The following is a 12,661-nucleotide window of genomic DNA, read 5'->3' as shown; positions in this document are numbered from 1 at the left end:
AGTCCCGGGCAGGGGCGGAGCCCACGATCGGGGGGCGTTATCCCCCAGGGGTCCCAGACTGCGAGAGGGCACAGGCTGGGCTGAGGGACCCCCGAGTGCACAAATTTTTGTGCACCGGGCCTCTAGTAAGAAATAAAAGATTATCATCATCTTGGAGTTGAGGAGATTGAGACGGGGGTAAGTGTGGTCTTTGTCTGGCAGGGCCATAATCTGCACCTCGCACAAGCCATTTTCTCTTCCTGGAATGCTCATGCCCTTATTCTTCTAGGGCCAAGTCCTTCTCCCCTTTCAGGTCTCAGCCCTTCTTTATTCCCTTCATAGCACTTATCACAAATTTTATTTTTTCCTATTTGTTTTTATTGTCTTTCTCACTAGAACCTAAATTCCATTAAGGCAGGGACCATGTGAGTCTTGTTCATCTTCCTATTCCTAGTGCCTTGCAGAGTCTAGCATATAGTAGTTATTCATTAAATGTTGGTGAGTACATTGATATCGACTTGAAAGTTCATTATTCCCTAATCTTTGTACTATACAAACAGCAAATATAGAAATATCTCATGTAAGCATAATGCTGTATTACTGACTCAGGTTGGTACCCAGCAGCAAGCTTCTTTTTTTATGTATTCCTAGAAATTTTACAACAATGAGAAGTTTCTGGGAGAAGGCATATAAGCACAGTGAGGCAAAAGATAAACACACTCAGTATGATAAAAAGCCAACTGGAATTGATATACACCAAAAATGCACCAGTGTGTATTGTTGGAAAAACATTTATTGCAATTCAGTGTCAAAAAGTTTTACAAAAATATGCCACCGTCTGGTACAAACTATAAAAATGTCAGTTCATCATGCAAGAAAAGTGTGCAAATAATTTATACAGATGGACTCAGCTCACACAATATTAAATGAACATCTTTGCATGTAATTGATCTAACCTTATACTTTCAGTTACAATGTTCAACCCCCTGTACTATTTGTCATTAAAAAGAAAAGCGTCTAAGCTTAGGACATGGACTTGAATATACCCCCTTGAGCCAGGGTGATTGGCACTTGGTAGAATCAAAATGGCGCCAAGAGTGCTCAAGGGTAGAACACCGCTTGGAGCCTTCTGCTTAACAGACTTGTGTATCGTTAATTAAACAAACATTTCTATACTCGAAGACAGAAAAAGTCACATTCAAACTCCAGGAGTAATGTTGTAGCAGATGGAGTTTCAAGAAGTTCAGAGTTTTGGAGCAGCCATCCATTTTTGGCCAAATGGAGCAGGGCCTAAGTTTTGAGAGGTTTTTCAGGAAGTTTTGTTCGCTGAGTTGAGTTCAAGGACACTTTGAAAAATGTCCAGCAGACAGAGACTTGAATATCGTGGTTCCTTGCTCCTTGTTGTCTCATGGAATAATCCCCCCCTTGCTTAGTAGAGATGAGGTTTAGCAGAGAGCAAACTTCCACGGGGATAGAGGCTCACGGGCTGGGCTCCACAGCAGGTACCAGAGGACAGGGAGGTGGAGGGGGTGGATTAAATGTACCTCTCAGTTTAAGGAGAGAGGAAATGCCTGCTTGGTAATCATCAGAACTTCAGGTTCTAGAAGGCAAGCCAAATGCTCAGCTATTATCTGTCTTAAGGGCCACTTTTATAATTAAAATGTAAGAACCCAGGGAAAATGAATTTGTCAAAACACGCTGCTTACTTTGTGGCCAGCAGGTTGCACTCACTAGAATGCTGTGCTCGCACAGAGTTAGACGTCTGTAAAAATTTTAAGTGGCTCCTGGATTTCTCCAGGAAGAACCAGGGACTTAAAATGTTTGGAAAATTGACGGCCAGATGCCTAACACTGGACCCTCATGCTTGCCTTCCTCAGTGAAGGTCTTGAGAAGAATCATGTTGGTTTCATGTGTCTCCAGCCACACAGAAAGGTGTGGGGGCAGGGGGCACAAAGTCAAGGCCTCAGAACATCCCAGGTTTATGGTCAGGTCTACCACTGAGTACCAGGGGGGCTGAGGCACAGGGAGGACCAGACTTCAACATCTCTAACCTCCCTTCCAGCACTAAAGTCTGGGGTAAGACTTTCTTTCCCTTGGAAAACCATGGGGGGTTTACTTTCCTTAACAAAACAGAGAAGAAAGCATCTACAGAAAACAAATTTAGAGGGATTACAATCTTGTTTGTTGAAGACTTCAAGGGCCCAAGATATATCAAAGAGTCACGGGTCTGCATTTGCCTAGAGGTTCAAGGTATCTATCTCTGAGGTCTGTTTAAACACTAATAGGATTTTAGGCCAGCATCCAGTCAGAGGGATGGTTCACAGACTCAGGGAGTTGGAAACAGATTAAAAACACACACAAAACAACAGATGTCGACATAGAAACTGATGATATAGTTTCGTTAGAAAAAAATTCACACATAAAATTACAGTTAAAAAAAATCACACATAAAATAGAGTATTTGCATAGCAAGACATTTTTCACCCTACAACCTGGCAGGAAAATATAAACTCAGGTGCCTATTTTGATAAACTCTGTATTGAACACTAAGGATGATATACCGTTGAACATGTCTTGAAATGATTGACCTTGTATATCATACCCCTTGCTCAGACAAATGAAATTCCAAACTCTTTCTCTTCGCCCACAAAAACAACGGGAACAAGGAGCCTGTGGTAACAGCAAGCTTGTCGTGAAAAAGTTTTTAATCTACAAAGATGACAGCTGTGGCAATAATGCAATACACACTCGTTGTCTTACCTCACCACCGCCAAGCAAAGTCCGCACTTGTGTTGAGTTTTGCAGTATAAACCCAGCTCATCTAAAATATCTGCTCTGAGCCACTTCAATATAAAATTGATCATCATGAAACAAATGTCACCGCACAACTGACACCTTGAAATTTCTGCCTCTGGCCCTCCCACGCGACTGGTCCATCTGCTCGAAGTAACAGCGTTGAGTAATAACCAGTCTAGTTTAAGATGTCATTACACTTTTTTCTGGATCTCGTTATAAAGTGAACACGCCTAAGCTTCGCATATTCTCCTCTCCTCAAATGCTGTTCTCCAGTCTCAAGAAGCTCTAGGCTCTTGCTCATCGACCTTTGAGTTGGACCAAATGATAACATGCCTGTGGATTTGCTCACACTCCTCTGTACAAAACTCCTTCCTTTTCTGGAAGTCCAAATTACTTCATATTTGCCATCAATCTCAAATGTTACTCCACAAGATTGGGGTGTACAGCAAAGAGAGCAGAGTAGTCTATCTCTTCCAGCAATTTCCATTGGCATGTCCCTTCTGGCTTTTAGACCAGCAGTTCTGAGACAGGAATTCCTTGTTTTTGTTTTTTAGGTGGGGTTGTCCTAGGAGGGTTTGCCTAGACATTCTGTAGATGATTAGTGCCCAGGGAACACGAATGTTCTCCTACCTCACTTTACTTACAGGGGAGGCTCTGACCACGCTGCACTGCTACCAACACAGATGCTCTGTGACAGCCATGCGCGTCCCCATTGCCCTCACACAAACCACAGCTTCCAAGAGATGCCACTTCTATTCCTTTCCCTCTCCCTCTGCACCTGCCATTTCCTTCTTAGTCTCCTCTTCCCCTGAAAGAGAACCAGATGTCGCTTTCTCTTTTCTTCCTTAAAAATTCCTCTTGACTGTCACACACCACCTCCAGTGACACCAGAGGAGATGGGAGAGCCCAGAGACACCATCTAGGCAAACATCTCAGAAAACCATAACCCTGTCACTTGTGGTAGGGGTTGCCTTGCACCCACGCGCCTTGCCTTGAGCAAGCATGAGCATTGCGGACAGTCCCACCGAGGCTGCTTCGCCAGCTTTGTGCTGAGAGTCCAGAGCAGGTGACATTTCTGAGACTGTAAACCTGAAGGTGCCCAAGAGCTGCCACCTCCTTGATCAACATGAAGGGTCAGAGGTCACGAGTTGGTGGGAAGATGTGGAAGGCCACGAACACCTAACCCTAAAATTATAAACAGTCAAAGGTTCCAAAGCTCTCACCCCACATCTTTAAGAAAGCTGAGACATTTGAGAAAAGCTGTCTGAATTATGGAAGCTTTTTAATTCCTCAGTGTAGACCCTGCATTCTCAGTGTGACCTTGACTCGGCGGAGAGAGGAGAGCAAACACCTCTCAGTATTACAATGGTTTGTGGCACCCCAAAGCTCAATATCACCCAATAAGATTTTGTTTAATATTTAATTTTTCTCATTAGGGAGAATTTAAATTCAATTTAATTTTTTCTTCTTGGAAGGTGATCATGAAAAAATTACCGAGAAACCCTGGTGTGGGCACAAACATTGCAAAGTGAGGAGCATCGACTAACAACTGGCTTCTCTTCCAAATGTTGGTACTTGCGTTGCGTGTTGAGGGAAGGGCATGCGACGGCCCCGCATCACTAGCTGGTCCCTGGGCTTGTTTCTGTACATGCCTACCCATCTTTCCCCTCTTCAGGTCACCCCAAGTTCAATCCCTAAGGATTCACTGACTCTCAGAGTGGATGTGAACCAAGTTCCTATTTTGCTGCACTTATTTTCCAAGCACATGCAGGGTGGCAACTTTATTTACAAGAAAAAAAAAAGGCAAAGCAAATACAATGGCAAAAATATGTACATTATTGTAGAAAAGCAAAGTTCTATAAAAAGTAAAAAACAAAAACACTCCCCACCCTCTCCCAGGAATATTTGATAACGAACTCATTACATCCTGAGATTTTTCTCCCACGTAGTTACCTACTGGTATTGGCCAAGCAAGATCCCCTGGGGTACAAAGCATGTTTAGGATGAACTCTAAGCACCTCTGTTCCCTATTTGGCGGGAACGCCAGGCTTTATGTTATCATCCTGCAAGAAGCCCTCGTGCAGGGCGTAACGAAAAGAAAGCTCCTCAGCTCATCACCCATCGAGAGGAAGGGTTCCACTGACATGTCAAACCTGCTTCACAGGCCTTTATCAGCACTCTGGCTCCGACCAGTCCACAGAGATACGCTGACGCTTATCCGAGAAGATGCCCCAGGAAGCAGACATGCCAAGAAATTAAACAGGAATAAGAAAGCCTTCACAGCAGGGGGCGACTAATTCTATCTTTTCTGTGATCGGACATCCTCTGGGATGGTTTTTAATTGGCCTTCTGTTGCCCTGAATGAGCTATGACACGAAAGGATAAAAGGCCTGCATGTTTTGAGGTTGTTCTCGTAGAGAGGCAACTCTGAAGACTGCCCCCTTCACCTCCCAAGGAGCCTAATGAGGACTGCCTCCAAGACCCCCTCCATTTTCAATCACTTTTTATCTGATGAGAAAACGAGACGCACAGACACTGCCTACTGGACGACGCACTGTGTCAGAGAGATCGCTGTATGCTTTCCGAGGTAGACTATTGTGTGATATCTTCATAAGGTAAGGCCCTGTGTGTGCCCGTGGGGGGGGAAGATGGGTGGTACTTCCGTTGCCTTTTCAAAGCTAACCCAAAATCAAAACCAAAAGCCCAGGGATTTCTCATCTGCAGTTTTTCTTCTTTCTTTTTTTCTTTTTAAAACACATTTTCACATTGTAAACAAAGCGTGTTCTATCCTGTATTCGAGTTTTGCCCTCTTCTTCCGCATCTCTGAGGAACTCTATATACAGGAGTTCCCGTGACCATCAAGAGAATTCCACTTTCACCCATGACACGGAACTCCTGCCCTTAGCATCTTGCTGGCAAATCGTTAGGGAAAATAAAGTTTATTTACAGTATTTCTGCTTTTCCATACCAATTCTAATGAGAAGTCCATATTCTTAAGTTCCCAGCCAGCAACTGCATTTCTCCCCTCCAGTGTCCTCTCCATGACTTATCTCAGAAGCTTCGAGCCAATGTTTAAAATGTACACTATTTACAAATGAAGTGTCCAAACTCTGTATTCCCAACATCCAATCAGCAGGGAGCCCTTCGGAAGTGTTGTCATGGGCTGTGATTCAGAACTTGAACAAGTTGATAAAGTCCTGGGGAGAGAGTGAAACGGAGCAGCTCTCGGGGTTATTGGCTGTGCACGGGTGGTCGGTGCCCTGCAAAGGAACATCAAGGTCAGGTTTGAGTTCTCAGAAGCATCTCGTTGGCTTGGAGCACCATAAGGCATTGCCCAACTCAAAACAACATCCTTCTGCCAAGAATGCCATAAATTCTGCAAAAACTAAAGAGGTGTGTGTGTGTGTGTGCGCGCACACACACGTGAGCGTGAGCATGTGCACTTGTGCACAGAGATGGGAGAATTTGGGGGTGGGTGGGTTGCAGAAAAAAATAAACCTAAAGGGGGGGGTTTTAAGGAAATTATGGTCTTTGAAAGTTTTTTCCCCCCAGGGACAGAACTGGTTTTATCTTCACCTTCAGCTGGAGGTTGCAATTAGGAAAGGAGTTGGCGTCGTAATGGCTGGTACTATTGGCTCTTAGGGGCTGGGCAAGGGGTCTGTGGCTGCCACCTCCGAGGAACATACCTTCCAGGAAAGAATGTGACAGTGTTTGCAAAGCTGTAGGGTGTCTCCATACTGCTCTTTCCGTGGGTAGCATCGCACAAGTTTAAAATACATCTTCTTCCAATCCAGCTGTCCTTTGTCCGACAGAATCAATCGCTTGCGGATCTAAATATCAAATAAAAGTCATTGCAGGAGAGTTCAGCAAGGAGAGAGCTTGTGGTTTTCTGGTTCTGAAAGTTCTGCTCCCACCCGCTTCCCTCCTTTTTCATCTCTACCCTATAATAGCTAGGGGGAAATAGCCAAGATAGAAAGAAGAAGCTTCTGATAAACAGCTTTTAACCAGTCTTTAAAGGAAACAGGTGGTTGGTGACATCTTTCTAGTGCAGCGGTTCTCAACTTGGCCGAGAGTTCAGCAAGGAGAGAGCTTGTGGTTTTCTGGTTCTGAAAGTTCTGCTCCCACCGCTTCCCTCCTTTTTCATCTCTATCCTATAATAGCTAAGGGGAAATAGCCAAGATAGAAAGAAGAAGCTTCTGATAAACAGCTTTTAATCAGTCTTTAAAGGAAACACGTGCTTGGTGACATCTTTCTAGTGACCTCCACTAAACTGCATTTGGCTAGTACTGGCCAGGTAGCTCAGTTGGTTAGAGCATCGTCCAAATATGCCAATGTTGGTTGTGGGTTTGATCTCTGGTCAGGGCACATAAAAGGAACAACCAATGAGTGCATAAGTAGGTGAAACAATAAATCAATGTTTCTCTCTCTCTCTCTCAAAATCAATAAATTAAAAAAAATTAAAGTTTAGGTGATCTCAATGAACAATGTCAATCTTTTCTTTGCTCTAGCTTGAGTGATCATTTCCAGGGAGATGCAGTGACTGCCTGGCACAGTGGCTCTATTTTATATCTAAATATTACAGGCTTCATGAGCAGAACTAGTTGACCTCACACTTCTATATAAAGAAGTTGGAAAACAAGACTGAGGCAGCATGAGGCGGGGGAAGAGCCTAGAGTTGGCGTCAAGAGGCCCAAATTCAAATTCAAGGCCAGTTTCTTCAACTAGAGAACCCCTCACTAATTTTGATGTTACTTAGCCATTTGTGGCCCAAATCTCCTCATCTGTTTAAAGTGGGCATCATGATACCCACCCTTCCTGGGGTCATTAATATAAAATGAAATAATACCTATAAAGCTACTTTAGCTGTAATATATCATAAAAGTATAAGTTACTTTGTTATAGAAAAGAAGGACTGGGGTCAATTTGTGAATTTTGTTTTTTTAGAAAGTTGTAAAATGTGGATGGTTATGAAGGTGTGTTTTCCCCCCCATCAAAACCACCTAAAAAATACCAAAATCTCACACACACAATTTAGAAAGTCCTCGAACTGTTGTTTTCCAGTCAAACCAGGAAGCCCTGGAGGGTGGGTACCCACACTTCAAGCTTGAGAAGACGCCAAGGAAGCTTGAGGGTGGGGACAGAGGAGGGGGGGGAAGGAAGGAGTGTCCGCGGGCCGCACCGACCTGCCGCTCGGAGAAGTGGTACAGGCAGAGCCTCTTCCACAGCAGCCGGTCCTCGCTGAGCACGTGCAGGTTGGGGCCCACCTGGCCCAGGCTGACCAGGTCGCGCCCGTCGCTCAGCCTCTGCATGATGTTCAGTTGCAGGCACAAAGGCAGGTCGGTGAAGGTGAGGCCTTTGAAGGCAGGCTGCGGGGAGAAGGTGATGTTAAGTCTTGGGGCGGAGAGCAGCAGGTCACCAGGCCACAGCCCCCAAGGATGCAGCTGTCCCCTCACCCTCCATCTTCAAGCTGGTTTATTGATCAGACATCAAAGCAGCAATTCTCCCTGCCCTAAGCACAGACACAGGCCCATGGCTGAGACCACAGAGAAGAGCCTGGACCGGCTGGAGCTGAATGGTGCCAGGAGATTTTCCTGCTTCACAAAGCCTCATGCGTTGACTCAAGATTTCCCCAGCAGCACACGTTGGCTTCTCCTGCTTTAGTCAGTTCACTCAATTAGGAGATTCGCTACCTTCTGTGAGAGCTCACTGTCCTGGACAGAGTACCCCCTGCCCGCCGCCCCAGCCTCCTACCTCACTGGCCCCTGGTGACCACTGACCCCCCAAGCAGGTTTGCTCACCAGCACCCAAACACGCTGCCCACGAGGCCTCCGCCCCCCCCTGCCCTCCCTCTCTGCCCATCCAAATGGTACGCTTCCTCCGAAAGGCCTTTCTGGCTCTTGCAACTCCCTCAGGCCTTATTCTTCGCATCTCCCCAGAACCCCTAGGCTCTCTCTCAGGTGCTTCTGGCTGCAGGCCCCCTCTGGTTTTATAATGCAGCCTTTTACAAAAGGAAGCCGGGATACCACGTTGCTGTTAGAATGTAAGTCCAAGGAGGAAGGACGTTTGATCCTTTTTTCTTTGCCGTGCCCCCAATGCCTAGAAGAGCGCCTAGCATATAGTCGGCACTCAATAAATATTTGTGGAATGAATGACACCCGAATCATTAAATAGGTCAACAACAGCAGCAAAATGACCCTGCACTGGTTGGTGTCTGTATGTGTGTGTGTGTGTGTGCATGTGTGCTTGCGTGTGTACACACATGTACTCGCACTGTGAAAATGGCACCCAGAACCCTGGTAGCCTAAATGCCACCACCAGCCATGGAGGCATCTCTATTCAGACCTAGGGCCCCACGGAACATTTTGAACACTGTTTGTGGATAATGCCTTGGTAATTGATCACGAGCTTCTCAACTATATTCCTGAACGTTTATTTAAGCCCTTTGTTGCTTAAATTGGATGAGTTAGTGTTAACCCACCCAGACCCCCATCCCTGAAGCCAGGGTCTAACTTAGTATTCTTTGCTGACTAGCCCAGCACAAGCAACACCTTTTGAGGGCTTACTATGGGCTGGCCCTGGAGGTGCTGCAATGGCTCATTAGGCAGGCAAGAGACCCAGAAACAAGCAAATACTTCTAGAAAAATCTGTTAAATGCTACCTAGGAGGCGTGCAGAAAGCGCTCTGTGAGCAGTCTCTACATAGACAGTCCTCAGTATTTGCTGACAGGTCTTGAGCATCAACTGGATGCTGCCATCTGGATAAGAAGTCAGCACAAACCACCTGAGACTGTGGTTGATTCCTGGGTGGGCTTTCTGAGTGTGCACTACTGACATTTTTAGCTCAGTATTCTGTCACCTCTGCGGGTCACAGGAAAAAAAGTACAGAATGAAGAAACCCTTCCTTAGCTTAGGGGAAAATATCCTGGGAATGGGTATTACTACTGACATTTTTAGCTCAGTATTCTGTCACCTCTGTGGGTCACAGGAAAAAGTACAGAATGAAGAAACCCTTCCTTAGCTCAGGGGAAAATATCCTGGGAATGGGTATCGAGTTTCCTTCTCAAATTTCTAGGGAACTAGACTCCATAGGCAGCACATCAAAGCCCAACCACCAGGATTCCTGGGGGACATGCAATTAGCAATTCCATCCTGTGTCCCCTGCAAAGCAGGACAGGCATGTAGAGGGAAGGTGGCAGTGGCGGGGGACCTGGAAGGATGGCCTACGAAGAAGTATGGGAACTGACATGGGAGGGACATGCAACAGATCTGGGTCCCAGGTACCCTTGGGAAGTGTGGGTCTGTCTGCCCATGTCCAAAATGAATTGGTTTAGAAGATTCTGAAGATCCCTTCTAGCTCCAACAAGCTCAGGTCTGGAGCCGTTTCAGCCTCCTAACTCATCAGAAGTGTCTATGACTTGGCAATTTTTATTGCTCAGGCTGCGGGGTTGAACTTTCAATTGTTTGTAAAATTCAGGGCTCTGCCGGGCTGCAGAAGGCCCGAGACCTATTTGTCGTTTATCATCTGCTGCTGATCATGTGAGCTAATAAAACTGCCAGGAGGTTTTCTCTTTGTTCCCAGCACTTCAAAGCATCTACTTTTTTGGTTAAAACTCCCAGGCCAATTATTATATGAACTCCTATTAAAGTCCGCTTGGCAGAGTTCACCCTCAAATTTTCAAACCTGAACTTTTCCAAAATTCTTGCCCAGACCCCATGCTGAGCCCTTACTCCTGATACATGGTTAACTGCTTATGTGCCTTCTTCTTCTTGAATATAAACATTTAAGAGAAAAATAATTTACTCTTGCTCCTTTGATCGAGCATTTGGCTAAAATCCTTTATGTCCTCCCTGCCCACAGGCTTCAAAACCCTGCCTCGCTCACAGTGCTCTGTGATTCTATTTAACCCCCCTCCCCCAACCCCATTCTTTTCATTTTTCATCCTTTATTATACTAATTAGTTTGCCAATAAAAAACTGACTCCATAGAGTTAGATATAAAAATTTTATGGACAAGAAGATACTGATAGAACTTTTGACAACTAGAAAGCAATTCATATAAATGTCACCTGTTAATATTTTCGTGTAATAAAGTACTTTTCTTTGGTCCAAACTGTTAAAAAGTAAGCTTTTTAAATACAGTCCAGACTGAAGTAATTAAACCCCTTCTCTCTTTCTCCTCTCTCTCTCTCCCTCCCTCTCTCTTTCTCTATCCATTTGCATGAAAAGCTCTTCAAGACTCTCAGGGTTTCCTGCTCTCAAAATCTTGCAGCTCATGGCCAAGGAAGGTCAAGAAGGAGGGCCTGAGGGAGGAGAGAGCATTGCTGAAAGCACAGCCTCTGCAGACAGGTCTGGGTTCAATCCCCAAGCTCTGTCTTAAAGGTGGCGACACCCCGGCCAGGTTATTCCTAACTACTCAGTCCTCTACAAAATGAGGAAACGCGTATCTCAGTGTTGCTGGGAGGAATGGATGAGCGGATGCACGCAAGTCCTTAGCACAGTGCCCAGGAACTATTAGCTATTGTGATGACTCCTACTTATAGTTAGTTATTCACTAGATGGGTTGATATACAGGGTGGGGCAAAAGTGGGTTTACAGTTGTTCATACAGAAAGTAATATGATTAAGAATAATACAAGAATAAACTCTGTTTCACATACAACTATAAACCTACTTCTGCCCCATCCTGCTGAATGTAAAGGACTTAGAAGAGTGTCCGCCACAGAGTGAGCCCTTAATAATCATAACAGCTGATGCATTTACAATACTTACTGCATGGCAGGCACAGTTCCAAGTGCTTTCCATGTATTAACTTCTTAAATCTCACAAGTACTTCAGGCAGGCGGTGGGCAGAAACTTCCCTTTAATCATTCATTCATTCAACTAAATTTATTGACTGCCTTCTACTCTATGCCAGATAGAGGGGGCAGAGCAGGGAACAAGATGGTAATGTTCTTTCTTTGTGGAGTTGATGAGACAGTGGATGGAGACCACAGAGTGAATCCCCAGATGAGGTCATTTCAGATGGTAATAACTGCTCTGGAGGAGGTGAGATGATAGTGGCTTCAACAGATTGGGTGGTTAGGGGAGGTGACAAGTTAAAAGGCCCAAGCCAGGACCAAGCTGAGAGTGTGCAGAGAACAGCTTGGCCTAGTGGAGCACCATGAGCAGAATGAGATGAACTTCAGTATTTAATCGTCTCTATGTGGGATTTCTTTGGATTTAAAAGATTTGCAAAAAGCTGAATCACTGAATAAATAGTTGGAAGAAAGCTGGATTGAAAGTAAGTTTGGAAAGCACTGATGTTAAGAAAACTTTGCCATTTTAGGAATAAGGAGTCCAGGGTTCTGGCCTTGCTCTGTTTCTAATTGCTGAGTTACTTGGGGAAAGTCACTGAACTTCTCTGACCCCCTCACCTCCAATGAAGAAATAGAAACTACAGTGCTACTTCCCAAGGGTGTGTGTGGGTCAAGTGAAAGGGCCCCTGGGGAAGTCAGCCCATCGAAGTGCAAGGTACGTGGGTGGATGTGGTCAAGGGGCTCCTGAGAGGTGGACAGAGGGCACAGAGGCCAGCTCTGGGCAAAAGTGACATCCACTGGGTGTCCCAAAGTTGCTGGAGGGAAGATGGATTGGGACAAATGGGACTTGCTCATTTATATCACTGGCTGGGTAATTCTCTTCTGGGCTTAGAAAAAAACATGAAGTATTAAGTCCAGGCTACAGATAATGCCAGAGATTAGGTAGAAAGTGTAAGTGGGTCTTCTGTGAGAGATAAGCTGGAAACTTGGGCCTCAAATTTACAGGGTCAAACTATGCCTACCCTTGAGAGATGGGAATGGAATAATTTAAAATAAATCAGATAAACGCTCATAGGAAAGTCTTGTATTATAA

The 12,661-nt window shown here is 45.1% G+C and overlaps 1 protein-coding gene across 1 annotated transcript in view; it reads right to left on the bottom strand.

Moving 5' to 3' along the window:
* Window positions 1-754: 754 nt before the first annotated feature.
* The window catches only part of FBXO32 (F-box protein 32), a gene marked incomplete at its 5' end in the record, with an annotated part of 35,462 nt that continues 23,555 nt past the window's right edge, over window positions 755-12,661 (bottom strand). The window contains 3 exons of the mRNA XM_005885185.2: window positions 755-6,035; window positions 6,462-6,605; window positions 7,959-8,141. Coding sequence (XP_005885247.1) covers window positions 5,946-6,035; window positions 6,462-6,605; window positions 7,959-8,141 — 417 coding nt within the window. The remainder of the gene's footprint in view (window positions 6,036-6,461; window positions 6,606-7,958; window positions 8,142-12,661) is intronic.

Source organism: Myotis brandtii, unplaced genomic scaffold (genome assembly GCF_000412655.1).
Source record: "Myotis brandtii unplaced genomic scaffold, ASM41265v1 scaffold896, whole genome shotgun sequence".
Lineage (NCBI taxonomy): Eukaryota > Metazoa > Chordata > Mammalia > Chiroptera > Vespertilionidae > Myotis > Myotis brandtii.
The sequence above is the reverse complement of the archived record's forward strand: the minus strand, read 5'-3'. Positions and strand labels throughout refer to the sequence as shown.